Source organism: Clarias gariepinus, chromosome 9 (assembly GCF_024256425.1).
Source record: "Clarias gariepinus isolate MV-2021 ecotype Netherlands chromosome 9, CGAR_prim_01v2, whole genome shotgun sequence".
Lineage (NCBI taxonomy): Eukaryota > Metazoa > Chordata > Actinopteri > Siluriformes > Clariidae > Clarias > Clarias gariepinus.
The window spans coordinates 6256272-6279338 of record NC_071108.1 but is presented as its reverse complement, the minus strand read 5'-3'; the positions used below and the strand labels follow the sequence as shown (position 1 = coordinate 6279338).

Here is a 23067-nt window from a genome sequence, read left to right as displayed (position 1 = left end):
AACTTCCCACAGAACTTGTATGTAAGGACATTGTCAGCAGCATGCATGAGAAATGAAGCTGTAAGTGGATTTAGGCACAGGGGAATTTCCTAAAGAGTCCTTAATGGATCTCATCCGCCTTTTTCGCAAGAACCTGAACTGCTGCTACACAGTCAGCATGCTTCACCTCATGGAAGTGTGCATCACCCTTTGGGTATGTGTGAGGGAAAAGAAATACGTCACTATTAAGGAGCGATAATAAAAATCTGTAGCACCACATGTGTTTTTTTTCCCTACACCTTAACAAATGGTTACATTTGATGTAAAGCCAAAAAAACAGATGGACTCACCCCAGCGTTGTCATAGTGACAATAGTGTACCAGAAGGAGGCTGGAATGCTGGTGAAGTTGGTTTCCCTGGTGCCTTTCTCAGCGTAGAACATGACTGTGGCGAAGATAATGATGGCCATGGTGAGGGAGAAGAGGAGGAAACCAAGCTCGGAGGCGCAGCTCTTTAATGTGTAGCCAAGGATGCGCAGGCCCTGCGAGTGGCGCGAGAACTTGAAGATGCGGAAGACCCGGAAGACACGGAGTGTAACAAAAGCACCGCTCACATCCTCGTTGTCGGGCATGACCAAGCCGATGTAGTAGGGCATGATAGCCACAACGTCGATGACACTCATCACCGAGCGCATGAACTTGCAGCGACTGGGAGCAGCAAACAACCTCATCAGGTACTCGAAGGTAAAAATCAGCACACATGCCGTATCCATGCAAAAGAAAGCCAACGAGTACTTCTCGCCGCACGGCAATTCCTTCGGGCTGCCTTTGGGTGGCCGGCATGGCACAGTCTCCACTACGTTAGCGATAACCGAGACGGCAATGAAGAAGCCTGTGACGTAGTAGAACACTAGCGCCATAGTGCTGGTATGCGGATTCTCGAACGCTCGCCATAAGCGTTCACGAAGCGTGCTGTTCGGAGGCAAGGGTTGGTCTGTCGCCATGTCTGCCTCTGTGTCCTCTGCCAACCTCTCCTGGTTTTCCTTTTTGCGGTCACGGTACTCTTCCATGCAGCAGTCCCCGATGATGTCCGGCACGATGCCGTAGAAAGCGAGCTCCTCGTCGAAAGCTTGGATGCACTCCTGCCGTGGGTAGTGCAGCTTGCCTGTGCGATAGAAGTTGAGGACGTGCCGAAACATTTCGGGGTCCCTGTCAAAGAAATATTCCTGAGTGTCTTCATTATAGAAGAATTCCTTTTCTGAGCTTCCCAGCAAAGTGTCAGGATAACGGTCCAGGGTGTTCTTCCACGTCTGGAACCGGAGCCCGCTTACGTTAACTATCAGGATCTCATCACTGCGGCTCTTCTTATCGACAGGAGGTTTGGGCATGGTGTTTTTGGCCAGAGGAAGCCAGCCGACCGCGGCTGCCCGGGCAAAGGGTAACCATGTTGCCACTCCGGCTGCCATTTTTGTTTATTTGTTGCTATAGTTGTTACAAGAGTAGAGATCAGGTAGAGAGTAGAGAGAGTGCTCTAGAACCCTGAGGTGATCTCTCTGAACCTTTCGGAAGTAAAAAGACTGAAAAAGGAATTTTCAAAATATTCATTCGAGCTGTTCTCAGCCAGACTTCATGGTTAAATTATTTTCTTTAAAAAGAAATGTATTTGTTTCCAGTCCGTCGGTCCGCGTAACTCACAGGGGAACGTTCCTCCAAGGTGAGTGGTTTCAGGCAAATTTCATCATCATCCTTAGGAAAAAAAAGTCCCACTGGACTACTGAGGACACATCTGATGCCATTTGACATCACATGTCGAACTTATCTCCGTAAACTAAAAAATCAAGAGCTCCTAAACAAACCATGTGTACATTCAAACTCTCTTCTCCAAGCCTTTGTTGGTTTTTTTCCTTTAGGGTTGTCTTCATAAAATCATTTTATGGTAAGTCCGCTGGCTCTTGTTTGCACACACTGAATACGATTTCAAACCCTTATTAAATTGTGATGATGGGCTCTGAAATTGCAAAATAGGCAAATCGTGCTTCTCTGCTCTCTCTCTCTCTCTCTCTCTCTCTCTCTCTCTGTTGTTTAAGAGCTTTGATACTGAGTGTTTCCCCTCCCTTACAAGTTGATCCTTAAGTGGCTACTCGATTTCACCGATGTTCGACGAGGCTTTTGAATGGAGATCTAGGGGATCGCAGGCGTCTCTATTCCATATACGGCGACTTCCTTAATGTCCCTGTCAGAACAAACAGAACAGAAGCTCAGATGCTGTACAGCGCCGACCGTGGAAGCCCTGGATGCACTGTCACTGCTGTATGTCCCTAAGCTTCTCAGAGTCTCCTTTGGATAAACTAGCTTCAAAATAAGTTTATGGAACACCTCTTACAAGTAACATTAAACTCTCACGAGACAACCACATGGACTATTTTGGGGTTTTATTAAAAAGCCATGGCTTAATATTTATTTCAAAATGCATGGAAAGGAAAAGGAATGGTATGTTCCGTACGTACAGTACAGTAGCATCATCTAAGGTGACGACCGAGGTATTTATTTCAGGAGATCATGGTGTTAACTAACCGTCTTCCACATAATTTTCTAAGCATAATTAGATGCAAACTTTATGTTGACAGGTAAGCAAAAGTGTCCAGTAAACCAATATGACCCAGCGTGCCAGCTGAAGTGAGATTAAGACCAGATCCTCGCATACATCTCTTTAACAAAAAGAAAATTCTCCCTGTTGTGAAGCATCATGAAGGAAACCAACCCAGCATCAATCCAGTACATCTATTACATACTCACACACTATCCAAGATCAATAGTTCACTTCCTCAAATATCACATACCGAGAAGCATATTAAGTTCATTTAGAAGTTCGTTTATCATTTTAAGAGCAAGAAACAATAACAACACAAACCGCTATCTATACCGTAGCATCAGATTTCCAGATTAAATCCAACGCTTTATTTTTTTATCCTTATCTTGATATTGCTTTCATTTGTTTTACATCCATATAAGGTATAGCTTGTTGCTTGTAGCTCTATGGATGCATGCATTAAACCCAAACTCTTAACGATCCAAACACCTCAAATCAAGGGCTGATGGAAAGTCTTAATCTGTAATGAAGTTACGAAGAGTCAACATGCTCTAAAACTCCAAGGTCTCACAGGCAGCTCTAATCTATTTTGGAACTTAATAAGGATCATAATTACCTCCCCTTATGAGGAGCTTGAAAGGATGATGGGTCCTGTGTGACAGAAAGCAGGTGAAGAAGAAGAAGAAGAAGAAAAAAAAAAGAATTAGAAAGAAAGGATCCTCTTCAGCCGTCTCAACGAGACACATACAGGTTCGAGAAGAAGTGATTGTATTGCTTAGTCCTTCTAGTGCTCTCTCTTTCTTTCTCTGTCTCTTTCCTCTTCTCTTCTCTTCTCCGCTTGTGCTGTTCCCCTCCTGCACTGCTTCTCTCTCTCTCGCTCTCTCGTTTGCTTGCTCAACCCCCTCCCTATGTCTCTCTCTCTCTCTCTCTCTCTCTCTCTCACACTCTCTCTCTCTCTCTCTCTCTTACACACACACTGGCTTTCTGTCTCTCTCATATACTTATGCATCCATCTAACACTTAACTCGAAAATGCATCACGTCCTGCAACGAGCAGTAAGGAAGTGGATGTTACACAACATGCGAACATTGCAGGTTAAATTCTGATATCCCTCAGCCTGGCCGTCATTCTTTTCATTTTATAATCATTCGTTGATCCTTGCTTTATCCTGGTCAGACTGCCAATAGATCCAAAGCCTATGCCAGGAACACTAAGCATGCCGGTACACCCCGGACGGGATGCCAGGTCATCACAACACATCATGCACTCAATCATTCACACCAAAGGGTTATTTAGAGTCACCAATGCATCTACCAGGATATTTTCTGCGAGGTGGGAGGAAACCCCAAGGAATCCCACGCTGGCACGACGGGGATATGTGAAACAGTAACTTGAGCTCAGGGTCGAAACTGTGACCCTGGAGCTGTGAGAGCGTGACACTACCCACTGCGCCATCATACATATTAAATCTGGATTAAAGTCCAGCGGTAATAAAGTTGTCTTTAGGCAGTTTAACTTTCTGAAAAGAGAAACTAAAAATGAGACAATATGTTTCATTAGCAAACGACATGGTGCTGCATGGATACACTTCTTTCTCATCCGTCAGTTTATCAGAGGGAAGGACATTTGAGGAGTCTTGTTAGCTCGTGGATACAAAATAGGGCAGATTGTTCTCCTCTACAAGTATGCTTTTCTACACTGCAGGGTGATTTATCCATTGTGCCAAAACTGTGGGAGATGGAGTTATAGCTTTTTGAAAAATCTTACAAAATTCAAAGTTGTATAACACAAACTGTTTTGACAAATCGTGTTTTTTTTGGTAGTTGTGCTTTTTTTAACAGAAAAACATGCACAAAATATTTGTATGGTGGCTTAGCACTGTCCCCGTGCACCTCCAGGTTCTGGGTTCGATTCCCGCCGGAGGGTCTGTGTGCATGGAGTTTGCATGTTTTCCTGTGCTGGGTGGGTTTCCTCGGGGTTCTCTGGTTTCCTCCCACAGTCCAAAGACGTGCAAGCTGATTGATGTTCTCAAATTGCCCAAAGTGCGTGAATGAGTGTGTGAGTGTGGGGATACAGTATGTGTGTGCCCTGCAATGGATTAGCACCCTATCCAGGCCGACCCGGTAAAGCGGGATAAATGATACGTGAGGTAGTAAGTGACTGAGATTGTCTCTGATTTTCATTTGGAAATACAATTAAAAAAAAAACTCTTTTTGCCAGATACTATTATAAACTAATATAAAATGAATAAGATGGTGAAATGATAAACTGTTGATTTAAGCAGCCACAGCCATGGCAGTTTGCTCTGGTCTACAAGTGTGCTTTTTAAACCTTCACCAAGAAGCAATGTTGGCTTTTTGTGTCTTAGATGAAGTGCTACTAGACTGGTACTTTTTAAGTGGAAAAAATTTTTTGTTCGTTTGAGAACCGTGTTGGTGTAAATTGGGAAAATGTAGTAAAAACACCACGCATTTTTAACTGTCATGTAACAGCTCCAGTCAACCAATCCGACTACATTCCTCCTGACAGTCTGTCACTCCTGACTTTTCTGCTACTACAGTTAATCAAAACCACCTCAGGTTTTCATGCTTCTAAATTAGACTGACTGGAAGTGTGAACTAAATTATGCTTCTTTATATCACTTACAAAGTTGATCCAAATCACAAAGCGCTAGGCGGCGGGACAGACTACGCAGTTAGAGCATATGCTTCCTCTGAGACGTGAAGCCAGCCAACGGCAACTGCTGCGTATGCTGCTTGGCTGAGCAACTTAAAACAAACACACACACACACACACACACCTATTCATTCATATCACTCTTTCTCATACACATCAACGATTGGCTTGTGACTTCACTGTGACTGACAGGAGTATTTGAACAGTTTTGAAATGTATTATTATAATTATTATTATTATTATTATTCTCTGACACACAAGGTGGTCTATAACAACGTGCGTCATTTAAAAACTGCTGTATAAGCGACTAGATAAACAAGCAAAAGCCAATCCCATGGCTTTTTTTTCTGTCACGTAATCAGTGAAGCAAAAAACTTACAGTGCAGAGTGTTTTAAATGTGTTTAAAGGGTTTTTGAAGAATGTTAAACAAGAAAAGTTTTGCACTTACAGATTTACACAGTTTACACTTTGTTACCGCCGATGCAGTCACTCCAACAGTAATACATGAGGCTGTAGGTATGCGTCGAGTTTGATTGTCAATCAAATACTACTGTATGTTATATATTTATATGCAAAACTATAATAATATAAAAATATGTCAATAATCTTTGTAATAAAAAAGGTTTTGTGTGCAACAAAATCTCAAAAAAAAATTTCCTTGATCTAATTTGCTGCCACTACTTTGTTTGACTCGCTACAAAATCACAAGCAAAGAATGAGTTGGTTATATTTGTTATGATTAAAATTCATATTATGGTATATGGTATAATCATCAACATACTGAGACTAACTTGCATGCTTACAGTAAATAACCACTAACGCAACCGCAGTCTGATTTATCCATTGTGTCAAAAGTGTTGGAGGTGGATTTATAGCTTTTTGAAAAACAAATCACACAAAACTCATACTTATATAACCCAAACAATAGTTTTTCAATATTTGCTTTTTAACACCCTTGTGACTCAGAGGAAACATGCACGAAATATTTTCTAACCGTTTGAAATGGAGTGGATTCTTTTTTACTCACACATCGTCTATATCGCTTTATCCGGTATTTAGGGGCGCAGAGGGCCTGGAACCTATCCCAGGAGACTTTGAGGCGGGGTACACTCTGGACACGGTGCCAATCCATCACAGAACACACATACAGTACATACACACTTACTCACACAGTATGGGCAATTTGTAAATGCCAATTAGCCTAATCTGCAGGTCTTTGGACCGTGGGAGGAAACCCACCAAACATGGGGAGAGACGGGAATCGACCCTGGCTGGACGCTGGAGGTGCGAGGCAACCACTACACCACCATGATGCCTACTTCTTGCTTTATTCAAAGAAAAAAAAAAAACAAAAAAAAAACTGTTTAAACTGCAAATATGGAGTAATCTCATTTTGCTATCAAACTGTTCATATAGACTGGCATCCCTCTCACTCAGACAGCATGGGTAATTTTTTTGAAAATGTTCGGAATTGGCTGTATAGGAGCCAGAATATCCTTTTATAACATTAAATAATATAAAAATAAATGCAAAACTGTGATACCAGTTCTGTCTTTTTTAACTACTATGAATTATTTAGAAACTGGAGAGAAATTATTAAAAATCTAAGAGTTTATTATGAGTTTGCTCTGTTTTTTTTTTTTGCTATGGAACACTGTAGGGTCTGTCTGTCTGAATAGCACACAATGCCTCTGTTTATTAGTCATCATCTAGACTTGGACCTGTATTGAATTTATTTTGGGCTCAACCTACTTTAGTCTTGAACGTTACGTTCATCGCACATTGGATTATCTGTTCTCATCTGCGGAATCGCTCTATTTTTATTGCAGATCCTCCAAAGAGTATTAGGAAAGTCAATGATGTCATTGATGGAAAAAGTGGTATATAAACAAGTGGACGTTTTTCGTCAAGGTTCACATTAGAGCTGATATTCAAATGAATAATACATGAAGGCAAAAGCTGAATACAGCAGCAAACCAACACTCGGCTACTTACCGTGTATAACGAGGACACTTTCGGCATTTGTACATCTCACCCCCTACTACCCCCTCCCACCACCCCACACAACCATATATATATATACACACACACACACTTACACTCACACACAAAAGCATGCTCCTGGGATAGAAAGGCCCACGTGGCTTATTGAGTTGCACTGAAAATAGAAGGATTCAGTTACAGCGGTATTTATAGTTGTCCTGTTTCCTCAAAAGGATTAACAATTAGAATGCACTTTACAGTGAATCCAGTTTAAATATAATACACAGCGGTGCATGCCAGCAGTAGTCACGTCTCCATATCAATATTACATGCATGCTCTTGGAAACACACACACGGCCAAAACACAGTATTGGTGCTAATTAAATTATATATATATATATATATATATATATATATATATATATATATATATATATATATAATACAGAAAATATGTGAGCCAAAGAAGCTACTTTTGAACTTTATGCAACATAAAAGTGAGCAATCTTGCTTCCATAAAAATGTCAAGTTGCTAATTTCAGCTGTATTTTGAGAGATGATTTTATTTGTTCCCTAAAAATGCTAATTATTCATTTTTTATGAATATTAATACTAAAATTGGTGTTTAAGCTTCTAGAAACATTTGACCTGCAAAAATTGTTGTTTAAATAGTTTTTTGGTAAAAGCTTAAAAAGCAAAAAAATCTGTAGTGTCCGTAACCATGTCAAATTCATGTTGCAATTTTATTTTATTTTTTTACAATTTTTGCATTTTAGAATAATACACTGTTTAGATTTACTGTAGGTCGTTCCATGTGAAATCTTAATTGGCCAAGTTTCTTCTAAATGACAGTTAAGATCGTTGAATGATTTAAATTCAAAAAAGTTCCGGACACTACAGACATCAAAGGGCATGAAATTGTATTTAGCAAATGTGTTGCTTTTTATCTGATTAAAATATAAATGTGTATGCATATTTACTTTTTAGCACCAATACCATGTTTAGGCCGACAGTAAATACAGTATACATTTGGAACATTTTTAATAGCAGGAATGGATTTAAAATGTAACACATACTGGACTGTCTTAAATAAATAAATAAAAATAGTTGTTTATCACATCCTGATAAAAATGTTCTATTTGCAATAACGTATAAGCAGTTGTTCAAGAGTTTGATGCTTGAAGCAGCTTTTGCAGCGATAACATTGAGGAAACATTAAGATTCAATACAAGCAAAATAAACCGAGGAGGAAAGAAAGAGAGAGAGAGAGAGACAGAGAGAGAGGAGTGAGGTAAGCTAAAATGATGGCTGGATCGATCACTACATTCCTCGAGTCATTGGCTGCGTAGAAGAGAAGAGCCTTCAGGAAGACGTGCCACAAAACTCAGGGTAACTGAAGCAGATATGCAGATACTGTAGCTAACGTTCTGTGTAAAAGGGTTACAATATAAAATGAAAATTAGAATCAATTGCATTTTTTTGTCACCACGTTTTTAAATGTAAGTGATGAAGTACTATACACAACACACACACACACACACACACACACACACATATGCAGATCTTTATTTTATTTTCTAATAAAGAAGCTAATAAGAATAAAAGGAATAACTGTGTGATAAATGTTCCTTTAATCTTTGGAAGAAAAAGCTTTGTGTTTGTGTGTCTGAGAGAGAGTGCATCAATAATTCACCAGCTTTGAAAATATCCGGAAGGAAATGGGCTGAAAACAAAACAAAAAAAAAAAGGCAACAAAAACAAAGGAGCGATATGAAACAGAACCAATTAGAAAATGCAAGACGTCGTGTGTAACCGACTCTCCATAACTTAACGCCCGGTTTTGACACTAATCAGTATGCCTGCAGACTCGGGCGGTTATCAGGCGTCTCATACTGCAGCGAGACTCCTGATGTATGTGGATGAACTGGATTTGGGCCTCTTTAAATCGTGATTATAATCACACATTTCAGAGCAGCACTCACTGTGATGCATTTCACGAATGCCTCCCCAGGGCCGGTACTTAGCAAAAGCTACTAAAACCCAACTTTGTACAATTATACAGCTTGATGAAGGAGATCAGAGCCAAGATCATCACAAACCCCCCCGAAGATCATGATGCTCTCTGGATTCAAAGCAGAGCTCCGGTGATGTTCGACTCCAGAAGGATGACAGACACCGAGAACCTTCCGTCAAGTCTCAGGAGTCAGAGATTGTGGAAAACCCCACTGGATGTCGCTGCGGCTGAATTCTGGCAAATGAAGATCCCAAAAAGGATCAGCCTGTTGGGGCTAAAATTAGTCTTAGGCTACAATGGTCTTGTTGTGCAAGAGGACAGTTAATTAAAGCAGTGTCAACAAACAAAAACCTTTCGAACAACATGTGATGTCATGCTTTGGAAGGATACAGTATGTTCCACACACAGAATAACTGGACAGCATCATAAATAAAGCAAATAACATGAGCCTTTATCTGTCACTTCTTGTCTTCTATTCCTTACTTGTTGTTAAGAAGCCGGGGTCAGAGTTTGGTGTCAGAGCCGTGAGACAACACCCCTGGAGCAGAAAGGATTGTAGCCTTGATCAAGGGCCCAACAGGGTAGCTTGGTACCGCTGGGACTTGAACTTCTGATCTTTTGATCTTTTCCTGTGTGAAGGCCAATCTTACAAACTTCAGCTTATGAGACTGACAATCTACCCACTGTTCATGTTGCGGCAACCTGGCAGAGATGGGTCTCGACCCGCAGACCTTCCGATCTGTAGCCTTAACACTCTGAGCCACTCACTACTCTGAGTAATCACATAATTGGCAGCATGGTTGGCTTACTGGTTTATGCTGTCGCCTTGCACCTCCAGGGTCTGGGTTCAATTCCCACCTCGGGGTCTGTGTGCATGGAGTTTGCATGTTCACCCTTGGTGGGTTTCCCCTGTATACTCCCAAAGATAAGGCTAACTGGCAATCACAAATTGCCCATAGTGTGTGAATACCATGTGAGGTCGTGAGGTGCTACCACGGTCACGAATAAAATGTTCACCATTGGCCTCCACAGTCCCTAGTTGGACTAAAGAGGTTCCTAGATGGATGGAATCAGATACTCAGAGGTGCAACAGGTAAATTTGCTGTCTCATAGCTCCAGATGGCTGACCGCCATTCCACATGGTCTCCCTGTGTCTCCATGGGTGTCCTCCAGGTTCTCCTAACACCTGGGATTAACATATGCTCATAATAAAGTATGTATGTGCATATTGCCTTTCCACCTCACTACTACTGTTTAATCTTTAACATATTAAAAGTAGGAATAAAATCCATTCAAACTATTTTAATCTGACACAAAATACAGGGTGGAATATTACTTGAGGACAAGTCCTAAGAGATGTAATGCTTCATTTAAACGTTAGCCTGTTGCATAAAAGATTAAACGAAAGGTGAGAAAAGACCTTCATCCGTCTCTATAAGCATTTTACTACAGCTTTAAGGACGAGATTCACACACCCTTCTTTGTTTACTACCACCCACAGTGTTCATCCCAAAGCCTAAAATGAAAATTGATTCTTGCTGTATAACAGCCAATAGGAATAGATTGCATAATAAAACGCGAGTGTAAGATCTCTATTGACGATTCTTCCGCTGAGATTTACACCAGCGCAGCATAAATCAGTGTCACTACGACGACAGTAACAATGCACTGTGACGTACTGTACCCTGTGGATGAATACATACGGAGTGAAAAACCTCCACAAGGTTTCACAAGTGCGAAGGTTAAATAGAAATCAGTTCCCCAGTGAGCAAGTCAGATGAGATGGTATTAAGGAAGATCACACCAGGGATAAACCACAAAAGGGAACGCATCTTCTTTTAAATGACACCGAATTGTAAATCCGTGTAGTATGGAGATGCAGAAGAGTAAAAAAAAAAAATAGTATAAACAGATATGAATAGATGAAAAGATAGTCTTTATAAGTGCAGCAGCAGTATTAGAAGAAATAAACAGTAGAGCACAGACCATAAATAGAATTGCATATAAAAATACACTGCTTGAAAAAAAAATGAAGAGAAACTGCCAGAAGGGGTCAAATTATTGGCCTGCAACAAGCATAAAAAACATTACTGGTATGGGGTTAGGAACTGTCCTACACATTATTAAACCCTGAAAGGATAGTGCTGAGCTGTGAACTTCATGGAAGAAATGCTTTTTGAAAAATATTTTTGAATGACCGTGATCAGAGATCACTGAAATGCTTGGTGAAGTTGCATCATAGAAAAAAACGCACACTATGAAATGATAGCTGAGTTTAATAGTGAAAGTAAAATCATTACCGCGAGCACAATCCAAGGCTAATCAATCAAAGATTCTGCAGTTTGGAGCGATGTAAAAAATATCATGTGGTTTAATGAGTTCGGACTGACCCTATTCCAGAGTGATGGGCGTGTCAGGGTAAGAAGGGAAGCACATGAAGCGATGCATTCATCATGCAAACAATAGTGGCAGCTGTACAGTACAAGCTGCTGGAGGCAGCGTTATGATCTGGGGTTGCTTCAGGTGGTCAGGTCTAGGCTCAGCTACTGTACGTTTTTAATTGTAGGAATATGTTGCATCTTTGGGATTACAGCATCACACTGGGAAAAAATAAATTTTAGCAAATGAAATATTCTTGAATCTAGCCAAACTTATTCATAATGTTTTAAATAAGATTACAACAAACCACAAGATTATTGTGCTTATTTCTAGTCAATTAGTACAAAAATTGCAAGGAAGATTTTTTTTTATTCTTTCAATAAATACATTCCTAGAACCAAGCAAAAGTATGTACTAATAGAACAGGAATTTTTTTGCTTGCAATTTTAGTAATATTTGACTAGGAATAAACTGAAATACAGTGTACCTTAAGAATTTCACCATACAAACAAAAGAACCGAGCCGAACTGAACGGCGGCTAAGTTGCGCGTATGCCTGGGAACCGTTCAAAACTTGTTTGCATCAGTTGAAAGCCAAGTGAAGCGAGTTTACGTATTTTCTTGTGCATTGTTTTGCATTTTGTGCCAGTTTTAATGAAGACATACTGTAGCATCATGGCTCCCAGGGATGTTAGCAAGGACGGTAGAAAGAAGAAAAGGGAGCCACTTTCAGTTGTGTTCTTAAAGAAGCCGGTGCCAAGAGGAATCATAAATTAAGATTAATTGAGGTTTAATGTCTCTTTCGTTCTTATTCTACTTGATTTACAAGTCTTTTTTAAATTATTTGATTGTTTTAATATGCAAAAATATGACTATAGTGTTGAAAATTAGTTATATTGGTAATATTTTTGGGTGGCTGAAACGGATTATCTGCATTTACATTATTTCCAATGGGGAGATGCGTTTCGCAATACAATTTTTCGCCTTAAGAACTCGCCTCCAAAGCGGATTAAATTCAAAGTACTGCTGTATCTAATGTTTGGATTGTCGTAATTTTATTTTAGGAAATATTTCACTTGCTAAGATCCTAAGATGCTAACAGTTTTTTGCAGCTATTATGTGCTCATGCATATTAAAATACATTTACAAATAAGGCAGCAGAAATGACAGCAATAAAAAGGGAATTTCATGTCATTGCAGGTCTTGCACGTGTATTTGGGGTAATTGCTTGCACAAACATAACCATAAAATCACCCATGTATGAGAAGGTTTCTTTACTTGGGGGTGTTTCTTTATGTAAATGTGTGTGGCTGTGCACATGCAGCACATAATTTAGAAAGAGACTTTATCAGCATCTACAGTATTACAGTAATGTGTATATGCATGTGTAATGAATTCCAATTTTTTAGTGCATTCGGGTGATTCTTATGCACAAAATTACCGCTTTACGGCGCTACACATGCTTTGATAAATGAGAGCCCTTGGATCTACATATATTTGTTTCTTAGTTGACGCTCAATTCATTTTAGATTTGGTTCTTAAGCAAGTCTATATTATTATCAAACACTGAAATCTAATTAGCAGCTAAAATAATATACTAGCACAAGTTATGTACAACTTTATGTATATCATTTATAGGCTTTAATTCTAGTCACATGAGCCACTGGGTTTTAAATGAACATGGCACAACCTTTTTTCTTTCTTTTTTTAAATCGAAGCCAAACCCGAATGGATAGCTTTTGCAATGAAAAATGAAATATGAAATTCCAGGAAAACAAGTTAAAAGCCTCCAAGCTCCCAAATCTACTCATACTTTTATCTTCTGCATAGACATCAGCACAAGTCAGATTCCATTTACTCAACAACTGCCAAGTTCTACTTCAGTCATCCAACACAGCCTCCCCCTAAAAGGACATATCCTAGGAGCATCAAAGCATGGCTCAATCCCAAAATGGCTCTCTATTAGCCTGTAGTGCGCTGCAAAGGGTGCACCAGAAGTTATTTTACTGTTTACTGAGCCATTTGAGATTAAATTTAGCTCAAAATTGTGTGATGAAATTGCGTGTCTATGAGTAACAATAATAAAAAAAATAATGATGTCTGTCCAATTGAATTTGCTACTTCAATTATGCACAGTGTTATTTGGGTGAGGTGGCTTAGTGGTTAGCATTACCGCCCTGCACCTCCAGGGTCAAGGTTTTGATTCCCGTCTCAGGTCTGTGTGCATGGAGTTTGTATGTACTCTCCGTCCAGGTGCTCCGGTTTCCTCCCACAGTCCAAAAACATGCAGATTAGGCTAAGTGGTTATATTCTAAACTCAGAATATAACACACCTAAGCTGCTCCATGTGGGGAAGACTGAAACAAACCAATTCCGACGTTTATAGAAATGACTGGCAGATCATTAAGAAACTGTAAATGTGATTAATGGTTACCTGGGCAATGGATCCACTTGGTTGGTGTTTTACGCCAGTAAAAAAAAATGTGCTTCGACTGATTGCACTTATCTAGTAACCCAGTGTACTGTAAGTATCTATCCAATGATGGAAACTTTAAAGCACTTTTTGTTAGTTGCTCTGGATAAGAGCCTAAATGTAAATGTAATTCATTTCTAATCATAAAGTTATAAACTTTAACTTCATTGTATACTGTATGGTTTAAGTGCAAGAACTACAGTACTTGCATTATACTGTACAAGGTAGCAGTGGTTGCAACTAGCTACAGTAATGGTTGCTACTATGGTAAAAAGGATGCTAACTATGCTAATTTGTTGAACTAATGTCAGATTTTATTGTTATAAAATCTGGCATTATGCCGAGGGCCTTCTTTATTTCCATTAGCTTTAGTAACTTAATAATTTCTTATTGTTCATTTTTTTTCCATCTGCCTTTGTAAAAGCACAAACCACATTGTAATGCCAAAAAAAATAAAAATTTTTAAATGTATTTATTCATTATTCATTTATACTTTAGTTCGGTTAAAAAATAAACATTTTAGATTTCTGCAATAAAAAAAAATTTTTACTAGACAATGTGCATTTATGTTATCAACAGCATCAACTTTTAAAGACCAGCATTTACAATCACTATATCATTCGGATAGATATTGAGAAAAAAAATCACCTGTACTTTTGTACTTAAAGTACATTTTAGACCATCTACTTAGTACTAAGTACTGTACTTGCACTTAAGTAGAAAAAAAAATCATTTTAAATAAAGTATTACTTTTAGTTCAAGTGGACATAATCTTTATGCAAGAACTTTGACTTTTTCTTTAAATGTTGAGTTTTGTACTTCTGCCACCATCATCCAGTTCACAGTTACATGCACTTGTCCCATCTAATCTTGATTTCCTCAACATTGTTGATTATTATACAATTATTATAAACTTGGACAATAACACTGCTGCTGAAGCACACATCATTTTAATACATATTTCATACATCAATCATACTGATGTTGTCATACCTACACCATACAGTATGTTAACTATATTTTTGTATTTTTTATTACCTCTCAGTTTGCAATTAATCTTTGCACATTTTGTGATATTTATATATTTGTATACATTTCTATTTTTATTTTATTTGTAGCTTTTGTAAATCTGTATAACCCATCCCAATTTTTTGTCATTTTCATTATATATAACTGGAAATTTTGAAGTCTAAGTTTATTCTTAAGTTTAACTGTATTTTTTTTTGCAATTTTCTTTTCATTGTAGTAAAATCTATTTATTCTATTATATCTTTCCATTTGAGGACACGGCCAGTCAGATAAGCATTTCAATGCATATTACGCACTGAGTGGAGTATGGTTGTGTACACGACAAATAAAATTTTAATTTGAAATTCAAATTAAGTTTATTGTAAGTTTATCACCAATGTGTCTCGAGTTTGCATGGTTCTGGAGATGTCCTGTATTAATCCTATCTGTGCTCACTTGGTATGGAAATTGCTTCCTTTCATCTTCACAATTTTTTATTTGTTGCATTTTACAGGCTTGTTTCTTACAAGGTTGGATCTGTACTCATTAATAAAATGATACCTCTTTGGCTGATTACCTTCATATGAAAAAAAACATGACCTAATAGAGGTCATTAATTAGGGGTTCTTTAACAGGCAATGAAATTCATGAATTGAACAGGTACCTGTATAAATCTGTGACAGTTTAGTGGCTCTGTATACAAATGCTAATGAGATGGGCTGTATTAGACAGTTATTACAGTAATAAAAAAAAAAACATGAATACAGCAGTGGTGCAGTGGGATTATCATTGGTGGTCACAAGCAATATCGGGGTTTAGTTGCCCAAATGGGAACCCCAGCCATGGGGATATACAAATCAATGCACTCTCGGTGCTCGTCCCAATCCTGGATGAAATGGGGAGGGTTGCTTCAAAAAGTGCATCCAGCATAAAACCTGTACTGGATCAAATATGCGAATCAAACGACCTCTAATGGGAACAGCTAAAGGAAGAAAAGAACAATAACACTGTTAAATTATTGTTTCTGATCAGTCATAAAGTGTTGATTGATTATATTTTTATATTTTATATATATTTTTTTCCACTGTCAGCTAGCGATGGGTCGTTCATGAACGATTCGTTCTTTTTGAACAAGTTTTTAACGTGACTCAGAAGAACGAGTAGTCTCGGAGAGTGATTCGTTAATTTTTTACTGCCCGCGCATGCGCAAAGCAGGACAAAACCTCCGTAGTTTATGTACAGAAAACAGAAATGACTAGATACCTTTAGGTCAGAATCGTTCGTTCTTTTGTCACATGACTCATAGACGCTATGCGGTGCGTTACACAGGACACAGAATTGAACGGTTCTTCTCAGTGAGTCTTCTACTCCGAGTCATTCGTTCTTTTGTCACGTGACTCCCATAGACGCTATGCAGTGCAATAGATTCAAAAGAACGAACGACTCAGACTAGAAGATATGATGATGAGCTACTAATTCTGTTTATTATAATATGTCCTTAGCTGCATTGTAATATTTTCATTACTGGAACTATAGCAAAAATTTGTGTATGTAGACGTTTTGGGGGTCTGTTAATTAAAGATTTTACATTTTATTTTATTTCTGATCCAAAGAACAAAATTAACTAAAAAAAAAAAATTCATTCATTTTAGGGGATTTTAGGCTTTGTGGTTTCTTGATAACATGACAAGCTTGTTAACTTCAAGCGAGAAAGAGAAAAAAAGAGGACGGTTGGAGAACGACCGTTTAGTGCTGATAAAACATGAGTGTTTACTGTAACTTACTTTAAAGGACAATGCATAATAACTCACTCACTGTATCCTGTATATATCACGGGTGGCCTGGAGGCTATCCCAGGAGACTGAGGGGTTGGGTAGGGTGCTGATCCATTATAGGGCACACACACACACACACAGTACAGGCAATTTGGGAGTGATAGATTGTTGTGATATAAGAGGTATAAACCACTTATAACATATGAATTATAATACATATGATGATCAAAGTAGTTAGGGTGATGAGGTTGATAACAGTAACAGGCCACATTACATTGATTATTACCGTACGAGTGTTTTATTTCTTGTGTTAGCTGAGCAAAATGAGGAAGTGCATTACGTAGATATAAAGCAGTAGAAAATAGGAAGAAGAGAAAAACAGTGATCGCATACAAACACTTTTGCCAGCTCGTGTAATTCTTGCCCGCAGGAGAAGCTCTTCATTAAAAGGGATGGAAGTATCCATTAGCTGCAATGTTACGGATTTTCTCTTCACGGAACAGCATAATTCGTTCGTTCCATTGTTCAAAACAGGGCTCATTTTAATTATAGTGATAGTCAGTGGAGGGATGGCTTGGATTGAAGGACTACACTCTACTTCACTACTTTAAGGAATAAAGGAAAAGAGGTGTGGCGTATTTTAAATGTACTGTGTACACTAGCGCAAGAGGAGAGGCAGGAAAAAGCCCTTGTATTTACATTTAGAGTGAGCTGTACAGTAGGTCTTGGTCCAGTTGTTACATTATTTAAAATATCCTTTCTGTTTTGTTTTGTTTTTTTCAGTATTTGTTTCCCAGTCATTATAATACAAGAAAAAATATGAATATGTTATTCATCATGTTATTCATGAATATATATTTGGGCGACATGGTGGCTTAGTGGTTTGCACTGTCGCCTTGCACCTCCAGGGTCCGGGTTCGGATCTCGCCTACAGTACTGTATGTGCATGTTCTCCCTATGCTTGGTGGGTTTCCTCCAGGTACTCCGGTTTCCTCCAACAGTCTAAAGACATGCAGGTTAGGCAAACTGGCATTCCAAAATAGCCCGTAGTGTTTGAATGCGCGTGTGAATGTTGACTGGAGGTTGTAAAAACGAGAATAAATACAATGGTCACCATTGGCCTCCAAGGTTGTTGGACTACAGAGGTTCCTAGATTAATCGATGAATTGATGGATGGATGGATGGATGGATGGATGGATGGATTTCTCCCACATGGTGCAACAACTGTCTGAAGAACAGATGAAAGTACACATCTTATTAGCATTATGATTACGAATGGCTATCTATGGATTAATCTAATCCGTGCAGGCCAGTTGGCATAATCATAAATTTATACGGAGTAATGCTAACTGGCCTCCACTAACTTTTATTCATTTGCATTATGTTAACATTAAGGCATAAAATGTTCTCTTTTAAACGTCCTTTAAACAGCAGCCAAAGCCTTTAGGAGATGCAGTTTGGCTCGGGAACAGGCCACTACCAATGTATCACTATGTCGCACAGGAGTCAGTATAACGCAGCTGAGTATTAAACTTTGCACACACACCCACACACCCTTTACATAATTAAATAGTCATGGTAGCATTTTAATGGCTGCAAATAAGTCAGGAGTACTTGCAAAATCTGCCCAAGTGATTTATGAAAAATAACAGCGTTTCGCCTGCGAAGCAGTGACGTGCAGCACGTCTGACCTCCAGCTTAATGATCTCTGACAGCAGCATTTCCTCTCTCGATGCCACCGACACAATGGAAAGCACTTAAGTGCATCGTGGTGAGATCATTTCTAGCACAAAAGCTATAAAGAAGTAATTAAAGCAAAGGGAGGAAATGTAAACAGCTCACGAAAAAAAAAAAGTTTTAGTACTGTTCACTTCTGCTCAATGATTAATGAACTGATATAAAGTGAAACTGGATGATCGAAACGTGGAATAAACCAGCCTGGGCATCCTCTACCGATCCGAAAGGCCTTCCTCTTGCACTGAAACTGATGGTTCCTGGATAGTTCTTGTTTTTTTTGTTTTTTTACTAACCCACGTCACAGAGGTCCCTAGATGGATGGAGGAATATAGAACCAGGCAGAGTGACTTCCCTGTCTCTCACAGTTGGTTTTGTATTTCACAGTCATGGTGACCTACATGTATTAGTACTTAAAGATGTACTATTGAAATGTATTTTTGTGTGAAATGAAAGCTCTGTGTTGTGACCTGGAGCGCAGCAAAGGCTACAGAGATGGAGATGTTGACAGAAAAATGCATTTCCATAACTTAAAAAAAATATTCTGCACATTTCCACATCATGCATATTAAATTATATGATATTATACAGTAAAAGGAAGCCTTAATCCAGGAACAGAAGCCAAATCCATGCTTGACTAAATCAAATGTGCAATTTCCAAAAACAAAATTATAAAGTTATATATATAGTAGTAAAATATATATATAGTATATATAGTATAAATACTTTTTTTTCATAATTCCAGTTTGGTGCACAAAAGATAAAAGAAAAAAAAATTATGATCTAAAAGTTTTTTATTGTGGCATTAAATTCCTGACTTTTATCAATACCTGACTATTTTATTAAATTATATATATATATATATATATATATATATATATATATATATATATATATATATATATATATTCATGCTATCTGTAGAGCATGAATAATTTCTTGTTATTTAATAAACAAATGAAACTTCACTTCCTCTCTTAAACAGCTTACAGCATCTATGATGTAAGTATTGAGAGTTGCCTAACTTTAAATATATTTACATACTTTTAATCCAGGGGGGAAAATATCGATTTGTGTACTGGAGCCAGTATGGCAGACATCCATGTATCATAACATCTGGCTGAAACACACAACATGGTGTTCAGGTTGTTGATGTCTACGGCTTTTGGGAAAGTTTTATTGCTGAGGTCCCAGCACGCACACACACACACAAACACACACCAGATCATAAACTGTGGGCAATTTGGAAACACCAGGATGGATGTATTTAGACCCGAGGAAACCCAGCAAGCAATGCTGAGAACATGCAAACTCCAACGCTGGAGGGTTGAGGAGACTGAAACGGAATGCCCTTGATCACACCACTGGCATAGTCTTACCAAATTGTTGTACCAGTTTATCCTCTATCGTGGAGCCTATCCCAGGAGTCTTAGGGCTTGATGCAGAGTACACCTTGGACGGGGTGCCAATCCATTGGAGCTCACACACACATTCATAAACTATGAGCAATTTGGCAACACCTATTAGGCTAATATGCATGTATTTGGACTGTGGGAGAAAACCCAACAAGCATGGGGAGAACATGCACACAGACCAGAGGTGAACCCTCAACCCTGGAGGCGTGAGGCCACAGTGCTGGTCACTAAGCCACCATGCTGTCTTAAACATTTATATGACTAAAAACCATGCACTTTTCTTTCTTTCTCATGAAAACCCAAAAGTTTAAACGGAACGTGAAATTAAACAAATCCAAATTTGATCCTAAAACATATCTACCAAAAGCAAGTACATTTTTGTTTTTAATAGATTTTACCAGGTGCCGAGTGCACGCCGCTGCCGACAGTACCTTCAAATAAATTGAGTAAAATAAATGAATTCCTGCAATTATTATTTATATCTTTTCTCTACTGTAGTTCTTGCTAGAGTTTGCCTCATCGGTGAGAAGTTCTCGCCGTTTGCCTCATCGACTTGATTAGATTTCAATTAAACCTCTAGCGGTTCCTCTTCTGCTGAATGAAGAACACAGAGGAAACCCTGCTGAGAAGAAAATGATAGAGACAGAAGAAAGGAAAGAAAGAAAGTAAGAAAGAAGGAAAAAGGGCCACATTATTTATTCATGATGCATCCGTAATGATTTCTATTACCAGATAGATTGCCTTCTGTTAATGGCCACTCTCCTTTATCTCTCACTATATTTCTCCCAAGTCGTTTTTATGCTGCAGGACGGAACACAGCATCGATGTTGGATGAGGGCAAAGCAGACAAGCTGAGATCAGCGAGGAGGGATGAGAGCAAGAAGATCGTGAATGAGAGAGAGAGAGAGAAAGAGCGAGAGTTGATGTTGTCCGTCCCTTCATCTCCAGAGACCCCTGTCAGAGGTTAGAGGTGTGTGAGATTGATAATGGGTGTTCTTTCATACTCTACGCCTGTTTTCATTGACAAAGATCAATAGTTGAAGAAAAGTCTCATGCATTTTTAATTCTAAATGAAACGCACGCATTAGGGTTTGACAGAATCGCTTTTCCTTTGACGGAGGGGTTAAACACCTGCATGTATGTACTGTATGTATGGAAGACTTCCTACGCAACTAACACTGCTTTTAAAGCTACATACAGTACATACTGTAAAAAAAAATGTAAAGTTGAAGGTTTGTTTCCTGCATCGGTGGCATATGTGTGATTACAACAGACAAGTTGTGTTTTTCTGTCCGGAAAAAATAACGCTCAAAACTAAAAGGGTAAAAGTCTGAGGACTGTGGTGGGGGTGCCAATAAATATGTAAAAAAGGAAAAACGGCTTTTACAAAAGACTTTTTATGTATTTACAAGTTTACAAAATAGAATAGAATATATCATTTTACCATGCCAGGGTAAATGTATATATATATATATATATATATATATATATATATATATATATAGATAGATAGATAGATAGATAGATAGATAGATAACTAGCATATATAATATTATAACAAAACAAAGAAATTATCAAATTATCAAGGGAATGATGTTGCAACAAAGTAGGACTTTTAAAATGAGCATATTATTATTATTATTATTATCATTATTATTATTATTATTATTATTAGGGTTAGAGAAAAAATGAAAACAACCAGAAAAACACATGATCATGTGTATCTGAGCCATTTCTTGGCCTATTAGAACCACTTTTAAATTTTTTGCTCAGCCATGTTTGTATAATTAATTAAAATGAAATAGAATTCAGTTAATCACATTGCCTCGGTCGTGCTAAAACAAAGATATCTATCTATACTGCACAATCCTGAACCCTATACGCTGTATGTTTATTAAAAACAACAGTAAGACAAATAATAGCTAAAATGCTCTGGGTTACTGACGCTGGAAACTCAGGATAAATAATCTCATCAACAAAAATCTAGAACTCCACCTTCTTACAGTATGTATAAGCAAATTAAAGTTACTACGGTAACAATATATCACAAGTGCATTTATACTGTATAAACCTGTGAGCTGCTGAAACATAAACAGAAAAATAAATAGAGAGGCAAAATAAATGAATGCCTTTGTCTTGTGTATGTACAGTAGACTATATGAATGCTTATTAATATACAGTAATAGAGTTTATTGCATTGCTCCTCACTTCTCCTACTTCGAACAGAATGAAAGGCAGATTGTTTCCTAAGCACTGGCTTGACAGGAGCATTGTGAAGCTTCGCACGCGTCAGTTAATCCACTGCTACAGGCAGCTTAGTAACTCGAGAGCGACATCCAGATGAGTCGTGATTTGTTTTCGGAATGTATCGCCAGCGTGTCTATTATATACACGTCAGTCGCGTGTGTGCGCGCACCTCAAATCCTGCGCATACATTTCCAGTTTCCAATAACCTGAGCTCTTTTATTTCTCTCCGTTGGAAATAATGCATGACACGCAGACGATTCTGACTTTCCGATGTATACAGTATATGGTAGAAATCATGCTTATTTTTATTACAGATTTCTTTTTTAATGAGAGAAAAAACACTTTCTATAATACAGTAGCACATACAGTGGATTATACAAGTTGCAAAGCTACTGTGTACATATTCTTTTACTTTATAGGCAACTTCAGCCTGACGTGACCGCTTGGCCGAGCGGATCTGGTTTTGAAATCAATATGGACTCCATTGAGTGCGAAGTGGGCTATGACCCATCTGTCACACTGATCTCTGTATCTGTTTCATCATCATGTCAGGTTTTGGCATCTCCTGCTCTCTTAAGCCTCATCGAGTCGATGGATAATGGATGAAGACTCAAGTAGGCCTGCGGAGCAGCGGCACTGTAGCGTTGCAACTTAATCTCCTAACACCGGCAGGTTTACTGTTTATTCATTCCACGAGGTTCAACGCTGTCGCGTCGATCTGGCACCCGAGGCCAGGAGGAACAGGTTGAGGAGTAAATATGGGCTGTGATTTGAAGTGAACACCGTGGGTGCATT

The 23067-nt window shown here is 38.5% G+C and overlaps 1 protein-coding gene across 1 annotated transcript in view; it reads right to left on the bottom strand.

The window, feature by feature from the left end:
- The window catches only part of kcnd1 (potassium voltage-gated channel, Shal-related subfamily, member 1), an 84616-nt gene extending 81249 nt beyond the window's left edge, over positions 1-3367 (bottom strand). The window contains exons 1-2 of the mRNA XM_053503328.1: positions 3185-3367; positions 330-2211 (exon numbers count right to left, since the gene is read on the bottom strand). Coding sequence (XP_053359303.1) covers positions 330-1444 — 1115 coding nt within the window. The 5' untranslated portion in view covers positions 1445-2211; positions 3185-3367. The remainder of the gene's footprint in view (positions 1-329; positions 2212-3184) is intronic.
- Between the last annotated feature and the right edge of the window lie 19700 nt (positions 3368-23067).